Here is a 19,871-nt window from a genome sequence, read left to right on the forward strand (position 1 = left end):
GTGATTGGCAACATCGGTTAACGGCTTCACCATTATGCCAAACAGATAATTTGAACGGTGTGATAAAAAAACATAATCCTTGTTGGAAAGAAAATTTTTTTATATTCATGAAAAGCTCAAAGAAGTTATGAGAAGAATCTTCCCAGTGTAAGATTGATCATATTTCCTGAAGGGAAGGTGATAGCTCAATAATTGTTGTCCGAATCATGCAAGGTATAGATTTTCGTTTCAATTCCTTTCTCAATCTTCAAGTTTTTGGTAGAAATTACGGAATCACTGAAACGAAAGCCGAAATAATGCAAAGACATCTCCCCTCTCACACCCTTCAACCACACTCGGATTATTTCGTCATGAAGCAAAATATGTCCACTAGTGAAACCAGTCATGCGTATAACCGAAACCTAACAATGTGGAAGATACTACTACACCGGGTCACAAAGTTTTTTTCAAACTTGATCCACATATAAATATGTTTAAAACAGAAATCTGTGTGAATTTTAATGATTTTTTTGCAAACAGGGCAACCACCTGTTATTTTTGTTTATAAATTTGAGTTGAAATACTACACGAAATCGTAGCGTTTATATTCGCACAGATTTCTATGTTATATAGGCTTACATGTGGATCAAGTTTGGAAAAAACTTTGTGACCCGGTGTAAAAGTATCTTCCAACAATATGTAAACAACGGTGTGGTTGTGAAACAGTCGCCACATCGGCATAAATGACTTTTGTCGACAACTTTGTCTCAAACGTAAACACAGCCTGCAGTGCGCCATGGTTGGTTGCACAAGTGTCACGTGAAAAAAAGGGTTTAAAAGTTGGATCGAAAGAAAAAAGTTTGATAACAGAGAAAGCAAAGATTGTACAGTCCGCGTGTTTTGGTAAAACGGTGACGAATCGAGGAGATTTAAATGTTTGGTGTTTTGGGTTTTCATGTTTGAAATGCTTTTTTAAAAGCAGGAGTTATCCGCGTTGAGTTATTTCTTTTGAAAAGTTTTGTTGATAATTATTTTGTGTTGCGACAGAGAATTGTTTAAGAAAGAAATCTTTTAGAATTGGATATCTGCATTCAGTGATCGAAGGGTGGTCTGTTTATTTCCAAACACTCATAATGGCGGTTAACGTTCCCGGCCTCATTGCCATTATCATATTTTACCTTTTGATCGTGGCGGTCGGTTTATGGGCGGCTTGGTATAAAAGAAACAAAGGGGCAGGAAGAAAAACCCAGTCGATTATGATTGCTGGGAGGGACATCGGACTCTTCGTTGGATCTTTCACCATGACAGGTTGGTTCGGATCCACTGACGGTTTAACTTCACGCAAAACTGCTCGCGATCAATTCTAGAATAGTTGCGTTAGTTCAACCAATAAACGCCTTTACTTACGTTTTAACAACACAAATCCTGTTTCACGCTTGGTCGCTTTTCAACTGTGACGTCACACATTACGAGGTAATGCGGAGGACTGGGTGAGTGTTAGGTCACGCACGATTAGGTTTCTTTGCGTTTAACCCTTATCTGTGATCAACACGTTGTTGACATACTGTCACAAACAAGTGATTCATGGCGCAAACCTAGGGATTATGACGCAACAATGACGTCATAGAAAATGAGGTTGGTGCCCTCCGATTGTAGTAACACTAAACCTTCGTTGGTTGTCACAATGCGGAAAAATATGTGATGAAGTTTAAGAATATTCCGAAGTTTCCTCCATTGTCACGCGTAAAGAAGTGGCGCAGGATTAAGGTTGACCTCGGGATAAACTTAAAATATAATTCCGCAGCTGGTGGTTAAATATTTGTATTTTAATGTGATTTTTATGCAGCCCTTTAACTTGGTGGTCATTACAATGGGCGTAAAGTTCGGTTTAACACAAATATTTTAATTAATTTATTCACAAAACTGCCCGGTGCATTGTACTTGAGGGAAATTACCCGAAAAAACGTCTTCCCCAACATTTCTGAATCACTTTCGGTTTCAAACCTCAATAGTTTCACGTTAAAGCTTGTATTGGTGTTGTTATGTAATTCGGTTCCCCCCGTGTGTCAAGAGGAATATCAGCTTTGTATACGTTTGCTTTAACCGGTTTAACCGCTGATGTCAACCCCCCCGCAGGCCATTGTCAACGCAACAGAGAAAATGCAAAATGTTCTGCACGCTTGATTGCACACCCGGTTTGTGAATTCGAGATCGTGGTTTTTCACACTCCATTGTTACCCATTGTTGCGTGTAGAATTCTAAGAATAATGTGTTTGTTCTGCTGCGAATGAAATCTCGAACTTTGGTTTAGTCGAAGATGATTTTAGAACTTGTAACAAAATAGAGTTGTTTTTGTTAACTTCAAGTCAACACTTTTTTGAATTACGGATTTGAGTCAAGAATAAACAAACAGCGTTCACTCAAACCATTTGTTTCACTCAAACCATTTGTTTCACTCAAACCATTTGTTTCACTCAAACCATTTGTTTCACTCAAACCATTTGTTTCACTCAAACCATTTGTTTCAACCAAGGTTCTACCCTGGGTTATTGACTTCGTAATTATGTGCTGGAGAAATTTAACAGATGGTAATTTAAAAAAGATTAGTGTGAAATTATACCGAAATTTACATCCAAACTAAATAGCAGGAAGCTCTTACACTTACAGCAATCCGTAACCTCATTATGTTCGTGGACGGTGGTAAAAAATTTGATGTAAACAAAAGTTTTGTGGATTTAACAATGCGAGGAATATTTTGCCGTTGAAATTAATTTTTATATTCTGCAAATGTGGCCTACGTTGGACATTTTGTTTTCTCAGCTGCAGAGTTCTTTCCGAGGTCGCGAAACATTTCAAAATAACACGGACGAGTCAATTGTAAACAGTTGAACGCATAGAGTCTGGTTGTTAACGTTATATATCAGCGACGGGTGAAGTTTCTCAATAAAAATCCACCTTTGTAAAAACCAACTTCATGGTGGTAAAAAATGCCACGTTAATCTCGAAGTGGTTTCCGCCTAAAATATTACCATGGTATATATTTTGACTTCTGGGTTTTCAATTCTGGATGATGTCTCCAGGCGCCCTTAAGTGAACCCTAGCTGTTGTCTGTGAAGTTACCAATGTTTAGGAAGCACATGAATTAACAACATGGGGTCACAACGGATAGCCGAGTTCGTACGGCGTTTTGAAGTTACCGCTTGTATATCCGATGACCCCGTGTGAACCGTGGAATAAGGACATGTTGTTTCTCCTCAGCTACGTGGGTTGGGGGAGGATATATCAACGGAACATCCGAGTACGTCTACACACCAGGTTTCGGTTTACTATGGACACAAGCTCCCTTCGGTTACGCAATCTCACTCGTGCTTGGAGGGTTGTTCTTCGCTAAGAAAATGAGATCCAATGTAATTATGATGTAACAATGCAAACACTGCATAAACAAACAACAGCTCGTGTTTGAAATAAATCTATTAACTAATATATCCTTGTGTCGTCACAGAAATACGTAACAATGCTGGATCCGCTACAGCGAAAGCTTGGTCGTCCAATGGGAGCGGTTCTTTATCTTCCGGCATTGTTGGGGGAGTTATTTTGGTCGGCTGCTATACTGGTTGCACTGGGTGAGTTAACACGTGACGTCATACTCGTTGTAGGTCATTGTGGAGATATCTGTAAACCCGCCTCTACATATTTGTAACCTGAACAAACCACAACAATGTGTCTCTGACATCATTAAACAAAAAGTATTGACTGTGACGTCATACGCCCGTCAACAATGGCGGTTTGTGAAGAGAGTGATTTATTCGATGTAATAATAAATTTGTGAAGAACAACGCAAATAACCGGGCGTATTTCAGTAAGTTTAGTTATTGTAAATAAAAGTGTGGCGTGATTTTTGGTGTAAGAATGCAAAGTTTAAGCAATGATCTCAAATCCGGATTAGGAGATGTAACATGAACAACTACTATTCGAAACATAAGCGAAGATCCGGATGTTTAAGCTTTTCCGTTGTGGATTTAAATCTTCCAAATTAATTGTAAAGAAGGAAGATTACGAATAACTTGAACTTCCTATTTCACACAAAGTAGGCAATTAACCGAAATATTACATACTTGCAGGTGGGACACTTACCATCATAGCTGGATTGAACGAGGAAGTCGCTATCGTTATATCTGCTTGCATTGCTGTTATCTACACACTGATTGGGGGCATGTACTCCGTGGCCTACACTGACGTCGTACAGCTCATTTGCATACTCGTCGGCCTGGTGAGGGATTATGACGTCACAGTCGCATTTATGACGTCGACAATGCGTGATTCATATGCTAATAATAAACAATTCCATGTTATTGAACTGGATTATCTGTTACGCCGAAATGAATCCGATTGAATATTTTTAATCGCATGAACATCAAAACTTCAGATGCATCAGCAAAGTTTATCTTGAATAATTTTCAGTGTTATGTTAATAACTCCAATCTATGACCCGGACAATCCAGCTCTCGTGTCAATATTTAATTGTTGTTTTTAAGAGAATGTTTCTTGGGCGCTAAAAAACAGTCAAGCGTAACAATTGTTTTCTTCCAGGTGGTGGCGCTACCGTTCGCATTCACGCACGAATCGGTGTCAAGTATCACGGAGTCGGCATATCAGAATGGAACTTGGTTGGGGGTTTGGGATAATAACAATGCTGGGTTGTGGATCGATGGAGCTTTGCTGCTGGTAAGAAGAACAACAAACCTGCACTTTGTGGGTGAACAATTAATTCTTACAAAAACACCTGGTTATTTCCCAGATATGCGGTGGAATACCTTGGCAAGTTTATTTCCAACGTGTTCTGTCCTCAAACTCATCCAGGAATGCACAGATGTTATCGTTTATTGCCGCTTTTGGTTGCCTAGTGATGTCGGTTCCATCCGTTCTGATCGGGGCGATCGCGTCGTCAACCAGTAAGCTTACAATAAACAACTTGGATCGTTTAAACCACGTAAAGTTAATTCGCATAAGATCAGTTTAAACTGTGGTCATTCAGACAGGATCTACAATTGTTGATTGTGAACCAGATCAGGTGGCTGATAAAGTCTGTAACATTTAAGTAAAAACGTTTCTGCTTTGAAAAAGGTTTAAATTGGATTGAGCACAATTTCTTCATGATTTATTTCTGTTCAAACCTTGCCAAGTAATTTAACATGAGATCTACAGATTGGACGGCGACTGGATACGGAAATTCCACCCCAGCTGAGAATGGTCAGGAACAATTCATTCTCCCCATTGTCCTTCAGTATTTGACACCCACAGCCGTTTCTTTCATCGGTTTGGGAGCTGTTTCGGCAGCTGTGATGTCATCAGCTGATTCAAGCATCCTGTCGTCATCCAGTATGTTCACGAGGAATGTTTACAACAAATTGTTCAGACCCAAGGTTAGAATGTTTCCTTTGTTAATTCCGAGCCGACAACTTTACTCTTCTTCCACTTTAAACCCAGCACAGTAGTTTGTCCATGGTTTTATGGTTTTATCGGTGTCATTTTTATGCAACACGTATATGGTACATATGGGCGGTAACCTCGCGTGCAAAATAAAAGCCGTTTTACGCGGCAACTTTGTGGTAATTCCCCACATTTCTACTCCAGGCCTCGGAGCGGGAACTCGTCTGGGTGATGAGAGTTTCCGTTATCATTCTCGCTGCTATGGCAACCGCTCTAGCAACCACTTTCAAGTCAGTCTACGTCCTCTTCTTCCTCTGCTCCGACTTCATCTTCGTTCTCCTCTTCCCTCAGGTTTGTTCCCGGGCATATTTCAGATGTGGGGGGGTCGTCATGGCGACAGTTTCTCAGTTAAGACACGTCGTAACCATTGGTGCAAGGAAGGTTTAGTGAAATTTCTTGTTTCTTGTAAGAGAACAAATTTGTCATCAGCTCAGAAGGACGGATATGAACTTAAACGCGTTTTCTATCAATTCAGCTCCTTGCAGTGCTCTACTTTGATCCGAATACTTACGGATCAATCCCCGCCTTCATCCTGGGATTGGTCCTCCGCATCGGAGGTGGGGAAGTCCTCTTCAACTTCGCTCCATTCATTCCGTATCCTGGCAACACCGCAACCACCTCCAACTTCCCGTTCAAGACTTTCTCAATGTTGATCTCGCTCATCACTCTGCTTCTTGTGTCCTTCATCACCAAAACTTGTTTCGTCAGAGGGTGGATCCCCGCCAAGTATGACGTGCTGGGTTGCAAGTTGGCCACGGGAGGGCGCTCTATAAAGCTAAAGGAGGACGAAGAAGTGGAGATGGGGGGGATGGACAACACCACTTTCACCAAGGAATGAGATGGACTCATGTAACACGTGCTGTATATTTAACGCTTTAAAATTTAAACTTTTAACCGAATTTTCCGTGCTTTGTATCAAACCGCTGTTTCCTTGCGTCCTTCAAGACCCGTACTTAACACCTTCCCTATTAATAACGTTGGATTACTGATAGTTTTGTGACCCTTTATTACCGAAGCTGTGCCCGCGCTTATGTTTTACCCATGCTTTGTTACATTTACAACAGTTGTAATGTTACCTGCTGAGCCAAAACCAATAAATCAAAATTTTCTAACAAATTATTTGTTGCAGTCTCAACACTAATCTTACACTAACTTAAGAGTTCATCATTTGTTCTGCCTGAAAATAGTTTCCATCCCTTACCATTAGCATCATTCACATTACACGGGAAACGCGAATGTGGACATGGGTTTAATCTAGTTGGGTAAATTTTAATACCATCTTTCCAAAGTCCTGCTCTGAAAAGTTATCACCATATTTCTCACGTTGTTGTTTATTAGTCCTGTATGTGAAGCAATAAAAAAATGACACTACCACTAGATGGCGTCACTTGTTACATACAACGTGAGTAGGGGATTTTTCTGGTAGTGAATTTGGTAATTGTGAGTCATTACATGCAAGCGATATTTACAACGAAACATTATCGGCGCCACTGTACAAAATCCCACCACAGACTTATAAAAAAAATGCATCAAGTGTTACGTCACAATCTCAAGTAATAAATTTGTGTTTTGTTTCATCATAATCTCGCAGATTGAATTAGCGACAGCTGCAAAAAAACCTAACCTAAAAAACGTCACTGTTACGTCATCAAAAACTGAAAGTTGGAAAGTGAGTTAAAATGGAGTGCTGGGGTAATCCCCCACAGTATCGTAAGCAGGGGGATCGCTGTTGTTTGAGTAACTTTCCACTCCGCTCATGGGAGTTTGGGGCTTTTTTGTCACCGTACATATAGCCTCCGGGTCATCCGAAATATAGGGTGATGGACCGAAAACTTTGCGAATATGCGACTGATTTTGGGATTTGTCAAGTTTTCCATAATCCTGGTGACTTCGGCGGAGTTGGGGGGTAACCAAACTCTTTAACCTCTGTTTATTAACAAACAACGGGTGTTACGTCACAATGCATTAAAGAATTACCAAAAACATTTTATAAGAACAACGCAGGACGACTCACTTCTTGGATTGTTCCAGGGGTTGTGAGGACGGCGTACGCCGCATATATCGGTATGATAACCATTGAGCTTGCTGCCAACACAAACCCGATCGCTGTTCCCCATTCAGGATAAACATAAGTCTTGTTGTAAACCAGGGGTTCAAACTTAATCAGGGCGTACATGAAGGTGGCCTGAAAACACGAAAAGAAATGAAAATTAAAAACAGTCACTCATAACCACAATGTTGCTACAGTCTAACATCATTAACCACCATGCAAGTAACCACAAACTGACCGTAGTGAGAAGGGGGGTACCGATGATCCAGATGTATTTGATGATTGGGATTGGCCGGTAACCGATCATGCGGGCAATGTTGTTCCACATTCGCTCTCCCCCTGTCAGGTCGGGACGAATCAGTTTTGTGTTGAAATAAACGAAGTTAAAACAATGCGAGCAGCAGGCAAGTAATAAACAAGACTCACCGTATAACCAGGATATGGTGAAAGTTTCAAAGAATGCGACCCACAGAAGACAAACGCCGCTCGCTGCGTAATAATCGAACAATTGGAAGACGTACATCCCTCCCTAAGAATAATACGTTGTTTCTCATCAGAAGGTTTGATGCAAAAACACGCGAATTTTTAAGTGTTCTGACACATGAACTTGGATACAAATCGTCCGACTCAAGCTTGTGGCAAAAGTGACGTCACCAAGTACTCTAACCTAAAAAATTTGGACAAAACCACGCATAGAAATCTTACGTTCGTGACCATCGTCAGTCCGATGAGATAAGAAACCGCACACGTGATGGCGATAAAGATCTCTCTGTTGTATCCTCGCCTCAGTTGCCGTGGAAACAAGTCAACGAATGACGTAATAAAGCCCTCTGTCTCGACAAACTATGACGCAAACACATAGAAATGTTATGCAATGAACAATTAGATTAAAATGTTTGGATTTCAGGAAAATCTTTCAATGGGACAAGAAGTTTAAGATGGCGGAATCTCCATTCAGTATTGGAATCAGAGACAAATCTTGGTTGCATTTTAAAAATTATTCCTGAAGGACGTCAGAACCCCATGCTGGTTGGATTGCATAAATATTTTAAAAAGTTTAAAATCCTATCACAAGGTATTGCAATCATTGTATGGAAGTACGCAGGAATATTGCCCGGGGGAAGAAGATTAGAAAAGTTGGCGTTCGTGATCGAAAAATGTCGCAACCGCAAGAATTTTCGGCCAATTTTCGTGTTCTTTGACAAACGTGTTACGGGACGGCCACGGACCCAAGCAATCTCTCTTCACTTGAATGTGACCTCTATGGAATGTTTGCATCCTGTAATTACAGCCTGGCCGAGTTTTTTTTGAGATATATTTCAACCAACCTGGCTGTCGAGGCCGAGTAAGAGAAGCATGATAAAGAACAGAATCGCCCACACTGTGGAAGCCGGCATCAGGGTTATAGCTTTCGGGTAGGCGATGAACGCCAGACCTGGACCTGAGGTGGAGAAAGTGATTGATTTATTATTTGATTGAATGCTGACTTCGTATCCACTAGATGGAATACAGGGTTTGAAGTCGAAGGTCGGGAAATCTTGAAAAATAAATTATTTTACCCTGACCAAGAAAGGGGAATCACCTTCAGTACAAGGTTTTAAGTTGTTCGGACTGAAGGTGAATCCTGGTAACGTCGGTTTGTTTCTTACCTGATTCTGCGACTTCCGACACATCCACTCCCTGTTCCTGAGCCATAAATCCGAGGACGCTGAATATCGCGAACCCACTGATGAAACTTGTTCCAGAATTCACAAGACTCAGAATAATACAATCCTAAACAATAAAGTATAATTGTGACGTCACAGTCACTTGATGACTACCACAATGTCCACGTCACAATGAGGTCATTACCCTGTAGCAGTTGTTGTTGAACTTGTTGTAACTCCCGAGGGACACGAGAGCCCCCAGACAAATCGCGAAGGAGAAAAATATTTGTGTTCCAGCGTCGATCCACACCTACACAATATCCACTGTTACGTAACAATGCAAGCAAAATAAATCAGAATATTCGATTTTCTGGCGAGCGAAACAATACTAAAGGCGTCGGAATGAAGATGGCCACACAAGTATTCAGGTATTTCTCCGCGTGTAAACTGGTGCGACCTGGGATCACAACCGGATTATGACCGCACCTTTCAATCACACGCTTTAAGTGCTTGCTGCAATTACGAACAACGCGAGTCTGAATAAGCGTTGTTTAAATATTTCATTTACTGCAATCAATCATGCGAGATTTGCGAAATGTGGGGGGACATAGGTCGATTCGTGTTAAGTGTAGATTAGCGGGTTCCCAAGCGGCAAATCACACCCATTCAAACTTCCCCTCCCGAAACCTTTTCACACACCCCTCATCCATTATCACAACGTGCATGCGCACTCCCACGAACCTACTTTATGACGTCACCATAAATGAGCTGTCAACGATCGATTATTCTTTTATTGTTTCGCAATAATCACTTCGCACAGGGATGCCGTTTTGTCAAATTTCGCAACAACCTCGGTCATGACCCGAAGTGACCTCTTACGGGTTTACGACAATGTGTAATTGTGACGTCACACTGAATTGACAGCTGTTTAGATGTATGTGCAGGGCTTAGGGATTAATTAATCGCGAAAGTAGATTGATTGATGCTTTATAAACCCTCTGCGAAATTAGAACGCGGTCATTTGTTGTTGTTTTTTCACTAGACGGAGGAGGAGTCGATTCTGGCGTTTAAAGGAAATCGATTTGTTGGCGACAGGAACTTCTCACAGGAAATATCAGCATTTCCAACAAATGTTCCACGAGTTTCTGGTATTACAAATTAATTTCCCGACAGGAAGCTACAGCGGTTTGCATTGTTCTGGTGCTAACACAATAAAACAAATAGTAAAATATCAATACAGATTATTCGCTCGTCGTATTTATGCGCTTGTAAGAAGCGACTTATAGTTTTTTTGTGCGGATTACGATCGAGGGCGGCTCTCATGTTAATGACGTACCTCGGTTTCATCGCACAAATCTGCCAGCCCTACTCACAATGTTGAGTGACATATTTTTCTTTCATTGAACACAAAATTAAAGGCCGGCTCAGAGTGAATACAGAAGCTATTTCCTCATCATTTTCACAGTGATTTTTTTCATGGTTAATGTTGCGTTGCACAAATAAGTTGGGCGATCCTGCCAACCACTCCATTGCATGAAACATTACTGCGTTACACAAATAAGTTGGGCGATCCTGCCAACCACTCCATTGCATGAAACATTACTGCGTTACACAAATAAAGGTGATTTCTGAGATAACAGTTGAAGATGACCACACAAGTATTCTGGCATTTCACCGCGTGTAAACTGGTGCGACCTGAGATCACAATCGGATTATGACCGCACCTTTCAATCACACGCTGTAAGTGCTTGCTGCAATTACGAACAACGCGAGTCTGAATAAGCGTTGTTTAAATATTTCAGTAAACTATGTCTCTGTATCAAAAAATCAATTATTGCCCACGCATTGCCAGTGACACGTTTTCCACCGTGACGTAACGATGACGTACCTGCGGGTCGGCGAGTTTCGTCATGTTCGGCGTGAGATAAAACTCAATCCCGGTGGCTGCTCCTGGGAGCGTGACTCCTCTGATGAGGAGGATGATCAACATCAGGAACGGGAAGGTAGCGGTGAAGTACACCACCTAGTGGAAAGCGAACTTTGGGTGATTGTGACGTCACTAATATTGGTTTGTTTTTAACTTCTCGATTACAAACGTTTCCACTGTTAGTTTGAACAGTAAGGCTTTGTTAACTTTCAAGTGAAGGGGTTAATCCATTTAAGCTTGAAGTGAAAGAGATAAATTACAACTTATCGGGGAAAAGTCGCTCAACAACGCGCAATTGTGAAGTCACAATGCCCCGATTGTTCCGTATTTCCACGCACAGCCTGAACGTATTTAACATGTAAACAGAAATACGAGGAGAAAGTGTTCCTTCCTCAAAAATTTATTACTTGTGTATGGTTACACATTTAACCAGTGTGAGAATAATACACAAAAGATACAGAAGCTGATGTCATCATACGTGGGCGTGGCTTTAATTAAAGGGGCGTGTCCTGTTGTTTGCGTGTTTAGTTGAACGATACAAGTATGGAATCGTTCAAATATCGCCGAAACTCACCTTCCCAGTTGATTTAACTCCTTTCCATATACAGAAGTAGCAGATGACCCAAGCGAGCAGAAGACACAGAGCTAACTCCCATCTCACCGTCCCGACTTCCTCCAAACCACTCGATAATCCCAAAACTCGACGCCTATCCAGGTTACGTCATTATTTGCACATGGAAAGAATAAAAAGAAACGCAAGTTAGTTTAATGGCGAAGTGGGAGAAGAAAGGGGATCTTTTATATTGGGTTTCTTTCAAGCTTCACCACGACGTTTTCTTAAATTTCGACGATTCTTTATTTTTTCAGACTCCAACGACGAAAAAGGGGTATTGTATCAGAAGAGGGGAAGTCCCTCGAAACATGTTACGTTTCAGGTTCGGTTGAAAATGCGCACGTGACTTTCGTGACAATCTTTCGTCTATGATTTCTATTATCTCACCGAGAGGTGAGGGGGGAGGGTTTATAACCGGAAATTGCGACAGGGCGAAAAATGTTTTTGTGTAAACTTGCAAATTGTCTTTAGTGTCGTGTCATGCTGTTTCGTTTAAACTAAGGTTAGAAGCAAACGATTGAAGGTCAATTATTCCCATGCAGGGGTTATCATTTCAAGGTCATATATTTGGTCATTCGGCGCCCTGCCGCCCACAAGCTTATGTGAATCCGATGCATCGATGGTTATTAAAATTGTATACAACGGGTAGGATTCGAATCTAACAAGCAGATTAAAGCGCGAGGATTCGAACGAGATTCGATTCTACTGATACTGACTCCCAGTATTCTGTCTCGGGTGACGTCTTGGATCCGTTGCAGAGGGAGGAGTTGACGGGTAGTGGAGTGACCGTTGTGTTGAGGTAAATACTAGATTTGTTGTTGAATGAGTCGACACAGCACGGTGTGTTCCAGTAATGACCGCACTTGGCCCACGGAAGCTCGGCCGTAAAGCTTTGGAATAGGTAGAAGATCGCCCAGGCAAGAATTACAATGTAGTAAATGTTGAGTAGCGCCACGATCACCATGGACGCGTAGCCGATACCTGGAAACAGCTCACAATGACCGCTTGACACGTCACAATCGCCCCTACCTGGCGGGGATTACCCAACGGGGGATTTTTTAAAGTGAAAGCAGGTAGCGAGAAAGGGACTTTCCAAAATAATGTGACTTAACTTTAAGGGAGAAAAGGAAAAAAGTTGGAAAAGTTTGTTTGGCGTTCGAAGATTAAGAATTCCGGTATTGATCAATTAATTATGTTAAGCGGGATTTAGGAATTCCAGATAGAGTTCAGACGATGCAGACAAACAATTACTGTAATTTCTGTAGTTATGGAACCCAAACGAAGGACAAATGCTCGATAAACAATTTATTTGACATAAAAACAAACCGACACAAAAACAAACACTTACCGGTGTTACCTGTGGTAAAAACACAACAACAACAAACACATCAAGTTCGAAAACAACTTTTACGTGGGTTCCAAACATTTGGGCCATGACGAATTGTTTTACTAACAATCCAAAAAAATATGCAAGTTTATATTTTGGTGACAAAGGACTCCAGGCTTTCTAGTTTTGTTTAAATTATGAAGAAATCGTTTTGTCAATTTGCCAGATAACATGAAGTAGTGAGTCTAGATCTGAAGGTATTTCGATATTTGTGGATCCGTGTTACAGAGGCAACATTCAACGTTAATTAAATCGAATGAGAATGTGGACTATATTTCAACCCTATGAACTACATGCAAATATGCCAACGCCCTAGTTGCTGTAGAACATGAATCCCTTCCGAACATAGAAGGTTAATTCTACTTCTATTGTTATGACGTCACTTTCTATCAACTCACCGGTTCCGAGGGGGACAAGCCTCCAACTCGTGACTCCTCCTTCACTCATATACTGACCCAAGGAAACCTCCAAAAAGAAGATCGGGATTCCACCCAATACGAGAAAGATGGCGTACGGGATGAGGAAAGCTCCTAAAATTACAAATCTGATATTTGAAACCGGAATAAAAATATTACTTAATATTCTACGTGTTTACCCCCTACTTTCTCAACGTACCAGGAAAATAAATCTTTGAATAATTATAAAGAACTTGGATATTGTTTAGTTTTTAAAGCAGCCCACAGCAGAACCCTTGCGAACACGTACCGCCTCCGTTTTTGTAGCACAGATATGGAAATCTCCAAACGTTTCCGAGTCCGACGAATCCTCCAGCAACTGAGAGGATGAAATCCATCTTCCTCGCCCACTTCTCCCGTTGGATCGGAACTTCCGAATCTGTGTCCTCATCCTTCGTCTTCACCGTAATATCATCCGGGTTTCCAACAGGAGGTTTACTTGTGGAAGCATCCGGAATATCGCTCTGGAATAACAAACCGGCAAACGTTAGCGAGGATGAAGAAGTTTACGACGCGCGTCTCACTCAACCTCGGCAGCAATTTAATCATCAACGCATTTAATGCCATTGTACTTGTGGCACTAAAACTTAACAACTGCGAAGGACACAAGAACTTCCTGCGCCATTTCAAATAAACTAGAACTTAATTTTCACCTCGATCGACGGCAGTGGTATTGTTGTTGCCATTTTTCCCTCTAGTATTTTTTTTATCAAAAAAGTATCAAAATTAAGTCTTAACTCTGCAAGGAAACACGCCGTATTATGCAACAATTTCCAACACTCTCGTGTACACTACATTAACTTTTTGAAACTTTCAAGCAAACTTGTTTCATCACAAAACTGACTTTCCATCCTGGCAACTTAACGTGGCGCAAGAAGGCCAGATGTGTGGATGAGAATGTGAAGATCGCTCACCACGTTGGAAAATCAATTGTGAGTTCGCGGCAATCGCAGAAGTAGGTCGAGACCCACTTCACAATCTCGCAAAAAGTCATGCAGGTTCACTTGGAATTTTATTTGTAATGGAGAGCCTATTGCCAGACTTCTGCTTATCTTGTGCTAAAACTCTCTGGGTGAAAAGTATTTTGCATCAAAGTCAAGTAACCATTGTCTGCCTATTTCGGCTGAACTCCAAGGCGCATTGACTTGACAGCCAAAATGGGTCAAAATATAAAGTTTGGCAAAAAACGCCAAACTACTTCTTAAACCAACCGGAACCCAGCAAACTCATGTATTAAATCACGATCAACATGAATGTTGGCAACCAGAAGGCATGAAAACATGTTCGGCAAATATTGAAACAGGGATTTTTTTGGGTTGCATTGTTGGAGTGAGAGTCACGATTTCATAGCGGGGTTTTAAGTAAACACAGCTTTTTAGATCAACAAGTTTGAGCTTGCCAAGACATGGAACCTGTTCCACATTCGAAGGTTCGACTGAGTTGATATCGTCACTCGAGCCACATTGTTTTGAGAAGTTACTTCACGAGGAATAGCAGTAAGAACGCATTAAATATAGGGAATTTGTTTTCCAAAAAATGTAAAGTTTTTTAATTTTGTTTTGTTGACCAGATTATTAATGCTTTGCCAAACGACCACGGGATGTAACAACAGTATAATCAAACATACAAAGATAACATCCCCATTTTCAATGTTGTTTACATCCTATTTCCTACTGTTGTCATTATCGTTATCAAAAGCATAATAATCACCATTATAGTTTACATAGAACCGTTTCTCCAGCAACCTTCACACAACTTTTTTAATGTTCACATTGCGACAAAATTATACGAGTAAAACTGTACCTGGGGTCGAACTTAACATGTTATTCATTCACTACAGACAGTGCACACTTTGTAAACCTACTAAGTCTCATCACTACAAGTCGAAACAGTGTTCACTGTCTGCACTCTCATCTTCCCACCACCTTTCCGAATAATTTTTGCAACATGTTTCTGACTTTAACGATATATTTATTTCAAAAGCTGCTCCTTTCAAACTTTACTTTCCAAACGCACCTGCAACAGAAGCCGTTCCTCCACATCTGGAAAGGATTCGTCTGTGGTCGCAGGTAGGCAAACATCATCCTTCCCACAATCCATTGCTCTTCTGTCGTTTCAATGCCGTTAACCCCAGAATTCAATTGTCAGCAGCAAATAAAGTAAAGTGCAAACTTATCAACAATGCACCCTGTCAGATAAAAGAACGATTTGTTAAAAGGTTGGCTTGCAAATATTTGCAGCTGAGCAATAATTCCGTCCAACCTCCCCCCCCCCAAAAAAAAACGTTTTGTCACCGGGGTTTTTCGTCGACACGTGACCGTATTCACTGCCACCGTACTTGATCGATCGATAGCAAACGCCTGCAGAGTATTTTGTCCAGCTCTTGGGTTTATTCGAACCTGCATTGCTGCAAGAATTGGATCTGACATACGCGCGTACACCAATGTTTGACTTACAACCGCTAACATCCGGCTATGTAATCCACCATGCATATGTTAAAGCCTAAAATGTTTGAGTTTGAAACATACCAACATTAAAACGGATAGGAGCGTGCATGCGCGAGAATCATATTTAAACCAAACCAACACCAAACTTGATTAATTGATTCATGTCGGTGGAAGGAAGTTGGGCTTGGCAGTAATACGAATCGCAGACCCACGAAATGTGAAGGGAAAAAGGCATTCCAAGTGTCGTAAACATGTTTGTAGGCAAGTAGCTGTGGAGAATGCCTCGCAAACAAAGTTCAAACGAATTTGTAAAGCGGCAATGTTCACACTTCTCAACTTGTGAAGGTTTGTACTGATGGCAGTTACGGGATAGCCGGGTTAATTGAGACATAAAAGCTTTAATGGCCACAAGGAGTGTCTTATTTGGACAGCGTTGAATTTACGCTTGATTAAATTACGCAAACATCATCAAAATAGTTTGCAATTGGCAAAAATTTCGCTGTAGCAAAAATTCATGTCACTGGAATAAACGACAAACCTTTCAAGTGAAACAATATATATTTTAATGACAACAAAAATTAAGTAGAAGCTACATCGATTAAAATGTTTCGATGCTAGTTGTACGTTTAAAGCGATTTTAACCTCCTTATGCTCGTGCGTTCAGGCGTAACGGTTATGCATGACTGGAGACTTTGCTTGGTTAAGCATGTCTGCTTTTTTTAGCCGGAGGCTAGTAAAAAAATTGGCGAACAACAACCTCTGTAGATTCTGTATGTGACTCATTTCACTTCCACAAGTTGCTACACTTGAATCAGTCGACAAACAACACTGTTTGACATAAAAAAGGAAAAATTAATAAACAGAATTGAAACAAGTGTCTTCGCAACCTTTATGACACAACCCGCGATATTTGCGAAACTTTGTACTTCCTTCGTACCCGTTTTCTGCCATTAGCACAACTACAGTCTGTCCAAACCGAAGTGGTCGGCTGTAAGCAGAGCTCTAAACAAAATATCAACACACATTTGGACGCACGATGCTTAAACTTCCTGTTTAATGCATGCGTTTATCAGTTCCCACAGGAAGGTTGCTGGTGCGCGCATTGATGTCACTCAGCAAGGGCATTTTTTCCTTTTGCATTTGTCTTTTTTCGTTCAGGCCAATGGATTTTTAGCTCTTAAAACGTTTTCTTTGTATACAGCCTAAGGTTTACTTTATTGACAAAAACGCGGTTTCATGTTTCAAGCACACACACTTACAAAAAGTTTGTGAAACACTTAAAACCTTCCTCGAATTAAGGTCTCAGTGCTATGACTTACAGCCCAACAAAACATGTATTGACTTACATAAAATACTATCTGATACTAACATCCAGTGTGGAAAAGACACGAGTGTTTTGACTGGTTTTGTTAATTATTTACAGACACACAAACGACGCTTTGAATACAACGTTTCTTCAAACATAATCTTAAAAATTATTTTGATAATAAAATCAATAAAAGAAACGTACCAAATTCAAACATTTATTTTAAATATTGGTCATCTATTTCAGATGCTCAATTTCCTTACAATTAATCACAAAACAATTATGAATACCAAACCTATTCTAGAACATAGCAAAATTGGTGATAAATAATTTATTGAGGCCGAAATACACTATATGTTAGAAAACACTGCATTTGCTGACAAAAACATTACATTCTGCACCTGGATATCTGTTCCAAACCCATCTACGCTACGTTAGGGACACACATTTACTAAAGCTACAATAGAATACCATTAACGAGACTATGAGGCTACAGATACAGTTAACAGCACTTCATCAGCCGGTCTATTCGCACTTCAACTTTACTGGCGGCTACCACAGCTGGAATCTCGCCAACTGACTATGATCTAACAATCATTATTTGACGCCATTATAAGATATCAATTAAGCAATAATGATTTTGTTTGGGGGATATTAACAGTTGAAAATATTGACATCAAGTCTAAAAAGGTACAGTCTGCACTTACAACACTCGCCTAGCAGCTATAAGTCTGGCAAGCTGTTCGCCGCAGTACGCATAACACGCGAGAGGGCCATTTCTTGTCAAGTGCTTCCACTAAGCGCAAAAACGATTCTAAAGGATTGATACTAAATTGCTTTGGGTTGATAGCATCAGTGAAGGCGCTGCTACGCGTTATTCGCAGCAATGAATGACAAAGTACCTGCGGCTCATTACAGTTTAATTAAGTGTAGACCTCATTTGAGCAGGGAAAGTGACAAATTGGATTCTGGTCCAATTTATCTGTTTTGAAAAGATCTTGACCTTGACACTCGTTAAATAATTGATGACGTTATTGATCGTTTTTCACATTTGCCGCCTTTTCTAGCAATTTGACCAAAGTTTGGCACTAACTCTTTGTGAAAGCTGGGGCGAGTAAATAAACTTCCAAATAAGAATAAATTCAATTTTTTCCAGGTTCTAATCAATAAGTGATTGGAAGATTGATTCCAGCCCTCACAATTCCCAACACAATTGCTCACTTCAGGGCTTCTCAAACTCTGGGTCGTGATCCTATCTGGGGTAACCAGTTGTAATTTTGTGTCACGCAACAAATTGGCTTCTGCAAATGAAACTGTTCTAGCCTTTTCTTAAAGGGGATCGAATCCATTATTTTAATTGGGATTACAGAACAAAACGTTTTAGAAGCCTCGACTCATACGACTCCCTTTAACGTTAAACACCCAACACCATGTAAACCTATGGCAAACTATAACATTGGTTCTTTCAACTGAAGGTTTTCACTGATCAACGAGCTCGCTGGTATGTCACGTGATACGTCAGGCATAACAACTCTCCTGTGCATGTTATTTGGCATGTCACGTGACCACCGACCATTCACGAGAGTGCATGCGCAACAAGGGCGTATTAAAGAACCATTAGTCTGTAACCCGATATTGACGCTCGATCGAAAGAATTTAATTAACGAAAATGTAACCCAAATCCACTGCTCAAACCCCAATCCTATTTCTTCCGCACCATTGAACCGTTGTATTTAGTCATGATAACAAAACACAATTAAAAAAAACGCTAAGAATAAAGAAAATTAAATGCAGGCGGTATATCCAATATCCAACCTGTGCCTTTTTTTGCAAACGTATAAATGACCGGTAAACATTTCAATATTATTCAATGTTTTTTGCACAAAACGGGGTGAATTGCATATTTTAACGTCAAACAACACAGTGCAGTAAGTTGTGTACTGATGCAACTCGGTGCCAACCCTTGTTTAGTCGGATCGCTGAAAGTGTCAAACCCCCTAATTGAAGTTCTTCTTGAAGGTGACGACTGCTCGATGCGGTTTCTGTGGCGTGGCTGTGTGTGTGTTCCTTTCCACTCCGTGGCGTTCCTCGGCGAAGCTCTTGTCAGTAATGTGTTAAGCAATATAGCACGAAACGTACACTGCTGGCGTGTTCAACCATATTTGTTCTTCTAACCTGAATGTTGTTCGAGACCCGTTGGCTGAGAATGCTGTTCCGCGTTTGGCTTAACAAGTGTAATTATTTCACTTTCGGTTTTTCATCAGCGTAATCAACTAGCAATTGGAAATAATAGAAGGGAAAACATACATTGGAAAGTTTTGTAGCGAAACAACATGAAAGTGTTGCATTAAGTTAATCGGTTTCTCCTGGAGATCACGTTTAGGCATATTATATTAAAGCTATCAGTAGTTTCTGAGCAGCGTGTAACGTTGAAGAATTGAAAAGAAATCAATCTTAAAACACATTTTACCACAAACATTCAGCCAGCCTTGAAATTTCCCGCGAACTCTTTGTTTTGTAAGCTTCCATACTCTTTACTCCTTTGTTTGACAGGAATTGTTTTCCCTTTGT

General features: G+C 40.6%; 2 protein-coding genes across 3 annotated transcripts; one reads left to right on the forward strand and one right to left on the reverse strand.

The window, feature by feature from the left end:
- Positions 1-1,030: 1,030 nt before the first annotated feature.
- On the forward strand, positions 1,031-6,659 carry LOC145911130 (high-affinity choline transporter 1-like). The gene is made up of 9 exons (XM_082998379.1): positions 1,031-1,287; positions 3,238-3,386; positions 3,482-3,602; positions 4,101-4,249; positions 4,570-4,704; positions 4,778-4,931; positions 5,185-5,402; positions 5,614-5,760; positions 5,945-6,659. The coding sequence occupies exons 1-9, from the start codon at positions 1,113-1,115 to the stop codon at positions 6,305-6,307; spliced, it is 1,611 nt and encodes a 536-aa protein (XP_082854505.1). The 5' UTR covers positions 1,031-1,112; the 3' UTR covers positions 6,308-6,659.
- Positions 6,660-6,784: 125 nt separating this feature from the next.
- Positions 6,785-15,731, reverse strand: LOC145911129 (sodium- and chloride-dependent taurine transporter-like). Of its 2 annotated transcripts, none has more exons than XM_082998377.1 (14): positions 15,564-15,731; positions 13,798-14,011; positions 13,491-13,622; positions 12,422-12,686; positions 11,667-11,799; positions 11,054-11,188; positions 9,371-9,475; positions 9,169-9,292; positions 8,848-8,960; positions 8,225-8,362; positions 7,946-8,048; positions 7,758-7,858; positions 7,484-7,654; positions 6,785-7,395 (listed from the first exon to the last, which is right to left on the reverse strand). In XM_082998377.1, the coding sequence occupies exons 1-14, from the start codon at positions 15,645-15,647 to the stop codon at positions 7,144-7,146; spliced, it is 2,070 nt and encodes a 689-aa protein (XP_082854503.1). In that variant the 5' UTR covers positions 15,648-15,731; the 3' UTR covers positions 6,785-7,143. The 2 variants fall into 2 exon arrangements, with proteins under 2 accessions (XP_082854503.1, XP_082854504.1); XM_082998378.1 differs by lacking the exon at positions 15,564-15,731 and adding an exon at positions 14,201-14,306.
- Between the last annotated feature and the right edge of the window lie 4,140 nt (positions 15,732-19,871).

The sequence above is a fragment of the Ascidia mentula genome, chromosome 8 (genome assembly GCF_947561715.1).
Source record: "Ascidia mentula chromosome 8, kaAscMent1.1, whole genome shotgun sequence".
Lineage (NCBI taxonomy): Eukaryota > Metazoa > Chordata > Ascidiacea > Phlebobranchia > Ascidiidae > Ascidia > Ascidia mentula.